Raw genomic sequence first — 9,378 nt, 5'->3', positions numbered from 1 at the left:
GGCTGCGTTGGGTCTTCGTTGCTGCACAAAGGCTTTCTCTAGTTGCGGCGAGCGGGGCCTGCTCTTCGTTGCGGTGCACGGGCTTCTCATTGCGGTGGGTTCTCTTGTTGCAGAGCATGGGCTCTAGGCACGTGGGCTTCAGTAGTTGTGGCACACGGGCTCAGTAGTTGTGGCTCGCGGGTTCTAGAGCACAGGCTCAGTAGTTGTGGCACATGGGCTTAGTTGCTCCGTGGCATGTGGGATCTTCCTGGACCAGGGATTGAACCCATGTCCCCTGCACTGGCAGGTGGATTCTTAAACTCTGAGCCACCAGGGAAGTCACTCCAGGAATCTTCTGACCCAGGCCCCCAGCCTGCTTCTGACAAAAACCACCCTGGGTCCCAAGCCTGGAGGGTTCTTTGGGGCCAGGGGACACTGGATCCTCCTGTCCATTTCTGCCCAGGGTATGCCTAGTTCACTGCTTATATGCCCAGGGTCTTCTTCATGGCTTCGTACACCATGTAGCTGATGCCACCTGCTGGCAACACCTTCAGTAACGTGGAGGTCATGCCTCGGTACAGCCCCGGGCAGCGCTGCTGGGCCAGGATCTGCCGGAAGACTCCACGCATGGTGAGGTTTGAACCCTCCACAGTGTCTGCGGGGACAGAGGCAAGCTCAGAGCCTGGGCCAGAGATGACTGGGCATCCTGGAGGGGGGCGTGGGCTGGAAAGTTGTGGGGGGCAGTGAAGCCAGGAGCAAGGGGTCTGGGTGTCATTTGGAAAGAAGTTTGGAAGACTTTTAGAGGAAATTGGTCAGTTTGGGGAGAGTGAGGGGCAGGAATTTTCAGGATTTGTTGTAGGGAACATCTTAGAAAACATTCCAACTTCTAAGATCTGCTAGAGATTTGGGGATTGTGCTAAGGGGTAGTTTGGGGACATTTTCAAGATCAGGGTGGTGGGCTAAGGACCTGTTTGGATGTTTGAGGATTTGTTTAGGGGTTTGAGAGCCCCTTTGGGGGATGGTCACATTTGGGGAGTTCCCAGGATAGTGCAGCAGGTGGTTTTGAGTTTGGGGATGTCTCAGAGTCAGATTTGGCAAATTTAGAAACGGTTTGACTTCTGGAGTCAATTGAGGGCTGGGTCCGATGTGGAGAAGTTGGGAGGTCATTTGGGGACTATATGTCTTGAGGTCAGTATGGGGGCCTGAGTCACATTCAAGGAGGTTTGTGGGAGTCATTTGGGAGCTGGATGTTCGTTTTAGTGATGTGCAGGGTTAATTGAAGGGCTGGGATCAGATTTGGGGGTGAGTGTAAGTTTTGGTGGGTTCAGGGGTCAGCAGAGGTGGCCAGGATCAGATATGGAGCGTTTAGGAGTCAGTTTGGGGGGGATGAGAAAGTTCAGAGAGCAGAGGCAAGGTGGGGAGGGGCATGCGAGGTCGCCTCTAGGGCCAGGCTGACCTTGGGCTTGCATCCTGGTGGGCACCGAAGTCAGTGGGTAACTGGCCCTCTGGCCACAGGTTGTGGACACTGTCACGGACGACAGACTGACCAGGCCACTGGGGTCATCCATGTCCCTGCCTGACTTCAGCCAGAGACACCTGAGCATCTACAAGAGAAAAAGGACAGGAGAGGGACTTCCCTGGTGGGCCAGTGGTTAGGACCCCATACTTCCACTGCAGGGGGCACGGGTTCGATCTCTGGTCGGGGAACTAAGGTCCCACATGCCACGTGGCCAAAAAAAAAAGAAAGGCCAGGAGGAAGCTCTCTACAGGCCTGGGTTCACACCGCCCCTGACACCCCCCTCTGTGGGACCCACACCTCGTAGACAGCCAGGTCGGTGCAGGCGTAGGGAATGAGGCCAAGCATGTTGGGCAGGTAGCCGCGGTAAAGGACGCGGGTGCCCTTCTGCTCCACGATATGCCTGGCGCAGTCCAGCAGCCCCTTGTACTGGCCAGTCCGGCACAGAGTCAGCCGTGTCTTCAGCACCTGGGGAGGATGAGGAGTGAGGTGGCTTGTTTGATCTAATCCTCTCAGTGACCCCCAACCATGGCCACTGTCCCCATCTACACAGGAGGAAACTGCTCAGGAACGCACACAGCTGAGTTTCAAACTCAGATGCCTCGGCCTGTATGTGCTCTCAGCCCAAGAGGGTGAGGGAGGGACTTCCCTGGCGGTCCAGCGGTTAAGCTTCCGCACTTTCACTGCAGGGGACGCGGGTTCGATCCCTGGTCGGGGAACTAAGATCCTGCAGGCCGCGTGGCGTGGCCAAAAAATTAAAAAAAAAAAAAAAAAAGGGTGAGGGAAGAGATGTGAGCCGGGTGGGGTCTGCCGCAGCTCTGCCCTAACGCCAGCCAAATGTAGTGCCCTGCAAGTGTGGACCCCAGGTAGCCAGATCTGCCAATTTTCTGAAAGAAGCCAGTTACTGGAATTTTTATGAAATGCCCCAATATCAAAATATTGGCAGCTCTACAATTGTGCAAAAGACAGCACACCGAGTGTGGTAGGCAAAATTCTAAGGTGGTCCCCAAGATTTCCATCCCCCTGATAGCATGATCTATTTAATGGCCTTCCTCCTGCCCTTGAGCTACTGAAGCCCGCATGCCTAGAGACCTGTGAATGTGATGGGCTGTCACTCCCCTCGGTCAGGTTACACGATATGACAAAGGTGAAGGGATTTTGCAGATGTAATAAAGCCCCTAACCAGTTAAGTTAATCAAGAGAAATCGTCCTGGGTGGGCCTGACCCAATCAGGAGAGCCCTTTAAAAGAGAGTCTATTGCCAGAGACAGAAGGCGTCAGAGAGATTGGAAGCATCAGAAACACTCTCGGGTTGTTTCTTTTCTTTTGTTTTTTTTTATGCTGTGCCTCAGCTTGCAGGATCTTAGTTCCAGGGATCGAACCCGGCCCTTGGCAGTGAAAGTGCAGAGTTCTAACCACTGGACCATCAGGGAATTCCCTCGGGTTGGTCTCAAACAAGCAAACTGTTATGGAGAGGATCACATGGCAGGAAACAGTGGGTGGCCTCCAGGAGCTGAGGACCTCGGTCCTACAATCATAAGAAAATGAATCCTGCCACCAACCAGGGAGTTTCGCAGAGGACCGCAAGCCTCAGATGGGTTCATTGGTAGCCCAACTGACACCTTGATTTCCACCTGATCAAACCCTGAGCAGAGGACCCGACTAGCCAGTGCCCAGACGTGACCCACAGAAACAATGAGATAATAAATCTGTATCATTTTAAGCTACTGAGTGCAGTAATTTGTTATGCAACAATCAAAAACAAAAACACTTCACTGGTGCAAACTATTGTATACAGAATGGATAAACAGTAAGGTCCTGCTGTATATAGCACTGGGAACTATGTTCAATGTCCTGTGATAAGCCATAATGGAAAAGAATATATATATAAAAAAGAATGGGGACTTCCCTGGTGGCGCAGTGGTTAAGAATCCGCCTGCCAATGCAGGGGACATGGGTTCGATCCCTGGTCCAGGAAGATCCCACATGCTGCGGAGCAACTAAGCCCGTGCACCACAACTACTGAGCCCGCAAACCACAACTACTGAAGCCCACATGCCTAGAGCCCGTGCTCCGTAACAAGAGAAGCCACCGCAATGAGAAGCCCATGCACCGCAACGAAGAGTAGCCCCCTCTCGCCTCTCGCCACAACTAGAGAAAGCCCATGCTCAGCAATGAAGACCCAAAGCAGCCAAAAAAAAAAAAAAAGAGACAACCAGACAAGGGCAAGAATTATGTGGAGAAAACTTTAAAAGACCATTAAAGGGCAAAAAAGGAGACTCGAACAAATGGAAATGTTCTCGGATATGCAGAACCGATATCATATGGATGGCAATAATCTCTAAACTCAACTATGACTTGAACATCATCCCAGTAAAAAACAAATACCAGTAGGTGATTTTGTGTTCTGAATGAGGTGCATTGCTTCTGAAGTTTGAATGGAGAAGCTCAACAGAGAATAGCTTGGAAAACTGATAAAGAAGAGAAGGGATGGAAAATAATAAGACATAATATCAAGCCTCAAAAATTAAATACGGGGCTGGGACTTCCCTGGTGGTCCAGTGGTTAAGACTCCACTCTTCCAGTGCAGTGGTTGCGGGTTCAATCCCTGGTCGGGGAACTAAGATCCCACATGCCACGTGGTGCGGCCAAAAAAAGAAAAAATGGTGGGGCAAAACTACATAGACAGTAACATGATCAGTGGTCCGCAAGGATTGGGGGAAGGAGGGAGGGGTTAATAGGTGTAGTACAGAGACTTTTTACGGCAGTGAATTTATTTTGTATGATGCTATTATAGTGGCTACTTGTCGTCAAAACCCATAGCAAGTACAACACAAAGGGCGAACCCTGATGTCAACTCTGGGCTTTGGTTAATAATAATGTATCAATATTGGCTCATCAATTGTAACCAAAGTACCACCGAAATGCAAGATGTTAATGATAGCGGAAACTTTGTACATGTGCGAGAGGTATATGGAAACACTCTGTACTTTCTGCTCAATTTTTCTGTAAACCTAAAACTGTGCTACAAAATAAAGTCTATTCATTAAAAAAAAATTAAAAGATAGTAGTGCATGAAGAGACCCCAGAGCGACAAGAAGAGAAAGGTCAGAAATAAACCCAAATATATACAAATATAGGTAATTTACCCAATTTAGTAAATTACAATGGTGGCGTCTTGGGTCATTGCTGGGGGAAAGGAGAGGACCCATTCAGTAAATAGTGTTGAGGTCACCAGGTAGCCATCCGGATTACAACATTGATACATATCTTACATGAAGAGGGAGAGGAGGAAGAGGTGGAGGAGGAGGGGGAGGGGAAGGAGGAAGCAGTAGCAGCTGCCACCGAATCATGTTTCATCTTCTATGGGGCAGATATTCTCTTACCTCCATGGGGTTGATGAGCGTCTGGGAAGTGGCCACAGCCAGGGAGCTGGCAAGGAGTCGTTCCTGAAAGGGTGGGGACTCATGCACTCCGCAGAAGTAATTCTTACACTGGGACAGGAGAGAGGAAAGTGAGAGAATAACTAACCTTCCTTCCTTCCTGAAACTCATCCAGGGGAAGAGGTCTGGGACCTGGAGGATGAACGTATGTCTTGGATAAGGATCTGGGCTGTGGGGGTCGTGGGTACAGGAGAGGTGAGGGCTTGAGGGTGGGGCTGGGAAAAGCAGACCATCCCCCCACCTGTTCAAAGACAGAGAACTTGATGGCGTACTCCGGGGCGATCTTGAGTACGTTGATACCATTGCCTCTCCATAGCAAGCAGACACCCCACTCCTGGACCATGCTCCGTATACCTCCCAGCAAATTCATGAAATTTGTCTTGGAGGAGTAGACCTGGGGATACGGAGGCCCCTGGCCCTCTGAGGAGCCCTCCACCCCATCTCCATCCCCATCCCAGCCTGGAGCTCAACCTCTCCTGTCTCCAGCTGCCCAACTCCAAACCTACCCCCTCCCATCCCCATTCCTTCTTCAATGCCTTCCTTCACTAGTCATAGAATTCTCTAAAACGACCCAGACCCAAACCCAACACCTACTCACATTCCCATCTCAACCCTCATCTTCTCCTCCTCTCCAGTCATATTTTGTCTTCAAAGACCCCGTACCTGGTTCTCTGATCCCCACCCCATCCTTGTCCCTGGTACCATCCTCTCAACTCCAACCCCTGTCCCCACCCCACCCTCGTACCTGTTTCCGGTTACACCCTCACCCCCATCCTGAACTCCATCAGCTCCACTTCCGCCCATCCCCATCCCAACAGCTCCAACGCCATGTTCCCCATGCACCCGCATGTATACCTTGGCACAGTCCAGAGGGCCCGTGCCTGTGTGAGACAGCGCCCCAGCCATGGCTCCCGAGAGGAGAAACTTCCACAAGGCTCCCTCATTATCTACCTCCAGGACAGCCATGGGGACCATCAGCTGCTCTCCAGTGTGCAGCACCTGCAGGACAGACCCGGCTCCCGCCCTCATTCAGCCAGGCTGGAGCTCTGTCCCCAGACACATCTCCAGGACCCCCTCCCAGTCCAAGGCCTACCCGGTCCCCACTGCTTCAAGGTGGCATTCCATCCAGGTCTGCTGGGAGAGGAGCGAGCCGTGCAGGGGGGGTGGGCGGCGTGGCCTTCTCCCCCTGCAGTCCTGGCTGGAGGTGCTGGGAGGCCCATGGTGCCCGAACTCAGCTGCTGTGTTGGGAGATGCTCCAGTTTGCTTTCAGGCACATGCCCAAACATGTACCCATATACATGGGTACAGCCCAGGTTCAAGGAGGGGGGTGGGTTTTGGTGAGTAAGGACTTGACCCTCTTAAACAGGGTCTGGACCCTCGAGCAAGGCTTCTGACCTTCCTCAGGTTGGGCTCCCATGGCAGCTGGAGGGTCAGGACACTTAGGCTCAAATCCTTGGTGAGTAGTTTGCCCATCCAGCAACCATGTGGGAGGGGCATCTTGTAAATTTGGGTCCCAGGGGATGGTGAGGTCACAGAGGCCCTTGTGAGCTCACTGCATATGAGACAGAGTGAGTGCCTCCCCGCCCACCAAAGGTCCACATCCCAATCCCTCTAAACATGTGAACGTGTTACGTTACACGGCAAGGGGTAGGGGGTGGATTAAATTTGCAGATAGAATTCAGGTTCCTAACCAGCTGATGGGGAGATGGAAACGTTGTTCTGGATTAACCACAGGGTCTCAATGTAATCTCATGAGTCCTTCAACAGGGAAGAGGGAGGCAGAACCATCCGTGTTAGAGGGACTGGTTGTGAGAAAGATTCCACTGGCCAGTGCTGGCTTTGAGGATGGAGGAGGGGGCCACGAGCCATGGAATGCAGGTGGCCTTTAGAAGCTGGAAAAGGCCAGTTATCAGATTCTCCCCTGGAGCTTCCAGAAGGAGCCAGCCCTGCTGACAGCTAGATTTTAGCCCAGTGAGATCTGTGTCAGGCTTCTGACCTCCACGATAATATTTTAAGCCACCAAGTTTGTGGTCCTTTGTTACAGCAGCCATAGGAAACTAACACACTATGTTTCGTTGTCATGGCAAGAGGAGATGGAAGTGGGGGAGAATGGGAAGGCTCTGGAGCTCTGGGAGAGAGAGACACAGTTAGTCCCCGAAGTAAGACAGGCATAGGTTTGGAGTCAGATGGACCTGAGTTTGAATCCCATCTCAGACGCTTCTTGCTGTGTGACCTTGGGGTACCTGCTTTACCTTTCTGAGCTTCAGTTTCCCCAGCTGGAAATTGGAAGTAATGAGTAAATCTACCAAATAGCGTTGTCATAGGATCCAATGAGAGTCTTTGTTGGGAGCATCTCCATCCTCAAAGTTGTTTGATCAAAACCCTCGATGTCATCCTTGATTCCTCCCTTTCTCTCTTACACACAGTCTGTCACTAAATCCTGTGGGCTTAACCTTCAAAGTATATCCAGAATTTGGCTGCTTCTTACCATGTATGTGGCCACCACCTTGGTCCAGCCCCATCGTCGCTCACATGGACCAGTGCAGTGACCATCACCCCAGTTCCCCCAGCTCCTGCCCTCGCCCTTCACAGTCTGTCCTCCCCTCAGCAGCCATCAGAGGGCGCCTGTGAGCACCTGAGTCAGGTCCCGCCCTCCTCTGCCCACAGCCCTGTAGGCTCCACCTCCCCTGGGTAAAAGCCCCAGTTCTCCGCTTGGTCCACAAGGCCCTGCAGGACCTGCCCTGTTCTCTCTCTGCCCTCACCTCCTCCCTCTCTCCCCATCACTCACACTGGCCTCATGGGCCTCCTTGTTCCTCCAACACACCCAGGCATGGTACTACCCCAGGACCTTTACACTGGCTGTTTACTCTGTCTTGCATGCTGTTTCCCTAGACATCCCCATGGCTCCTTCTTTTTTTTTTTTTTTGGCCATGCTGCGTGGATTGCGGGATCTTAGTTCCCCAACAAGGGATGGAACCCAGGCCACGGCAGTGAAAGCACCGAGTCCTAACCACTGGACCACCAGGGAATTCCCAAATCTTTTTTTTTTTAAAACCATCTTTACTTCTTTATTCAAGCATCACCTTCTCCCTGATGCCTTCTCTGACCACCCTACTTAAAATTTAAACTCAGCCCTGCAGTATTTCTCATCCCCCTTCCCTTCTTTGTTTTTCTCTATAACATTTTTACTATCTACACTGCTACATATTCACTCACTTGTGTTACTTCTTGTTCCTCTCTCCCCACTGGAATATAGGGTCTATGAGAGCAGAGATCTTTGTCTGTTTCATTCACTACTGTATCCTATGTCCAGAACTGGGTCTGGCATAAAGTAAGTGTTCAACACATATATACATTAAGGGGGGCTTAGCACAGAGTGAGGGTACATAGTACTTGCTTAATAAATGTAAGTTCTTTTCCCTTTAAAGATGTCAGTGGACATCTTTAAAGTGTGGGTGGGGAAACTGAGGCTTAGAAAGGGGAAAGCAGCCTGTCTGATGTCACACTGCATGTCAGCAGAGCCTCCTAAATCCCAAACACAGTGTAACGGTTTAAAAGAATGTGGACAATGTATAACAGCAACTAACATAATGTTTAGGTCAATTACACTGCAAAAACAAACAAATGCATAGAAAAAGAGATCAAATTCCTGGTTACCAGAGGCAGGGAGTGGGAAGAGTGGGAATTGGATGAACGTGGTCAAAAGGTACAAACTTCCAGTTATAAGATAAATAAGTATGAAGGATGTAATGTACACATGATAAATATAGTTAACACAGCTGTATGCTATATATGAAAGAGAGTAAATCCTGAGTTCTCAAGAAAAATTTTTTTCTATTTCTTTAATTTTTAATGAGATAATTTTTAATATGAGATAATGGATATTCACTAAACTTATTGTGTTAATCACTTCATTATGCATGTAAATCAAATCATTATGTTGTACACCTTAGACTTTTACAGTGCTGTATGTCAATTCTATCTCAACAAAACTGGAAGAAGAAAAAAAGAATGTGGACAAGAAAATGAATGTTAACAGGCACAATTAAATAAAATGAAGTGGTAATACTCAATGCTGACATGGCTGCATTAAAACTGGTAATGCTAATTCCTTGCTGGTAGCTGTGTATATTGCATACAATTTTTCCAGTGACATGACCCTGAGATAGTCATATCCTTTGACCCAGACATCCCACTTCTGGGCATTGATCATGAACTCAAAGGAAATAAAAATACAAAATAGTTAGCAAGGCTTGATCCCTTATCTGGGCGTGTGAAAAATCATATCTATATATGTGTATATGTATCAGTTAGCTACTGCTGCGTAACAAATCACCTCCCCTCCCCAAACATAGCAGCTTAAAACATGAACAAGATGGTAGCTTCAATGTCTTTTATAACCTAATTTTGGAGGTAATATACCATCACTTCTGCTGTATTC

The 9,378-nt window shown here is 49.6% G+C and overlaps 1 protein-coding gene across 1 annotated transcript; it reads right to left on the bottom strand.

Moving 5' to 3' along the window:
* Nucleotides 1-269: 269 nt before the first annotated feature.
* Nucleotides 270-7,482, bottom strand: SLC25A41 (solute carrier family 25 member 41). Its single transcript, XM_036845527.1, is given in 8 exon segments — nucleotides 270-634; nucleotides 1,436-1,583; nucleotides 1,796-1,963; nucleotides 4,881-4,988; nucleotides 5,179-5,331; nucleotides 5,781-5,953; nucleotides 6,169-6,270; nucleotides 6,273-7,482. Coding segments are annotated over 8 exon segments (1,107 nt in total). The 5' UTR covers nucleotides 6,355-7,482; the 3' UTR covers nucleotides 270-461.
* Between the last annotated feature and the right edge of the window lie 1,896 nt (nucleotides 7,483-9,378).

The sequence above is a fragment of the Balaenoptera musculus genome, chromosome 3 (assembly GCF_009873245.2).
Source record: "Balaenoptera musculus isolate JJ_BM4_2016_0621 chromosome 3, mBalMus1.pri.v3, whole genome shotgun sequence".
NCBI lineage: Eukaryota > Metazoa > Chordata > Mammalia > Artiodactyla > Balaenopteridae > Balaenoptera > Balaenoptera musculus.
The sequence above is the reverse complement of the archived record's forward strand: the minus strand, read 5'-3'. Positions and strand labels throughout refer to the sequence as shown.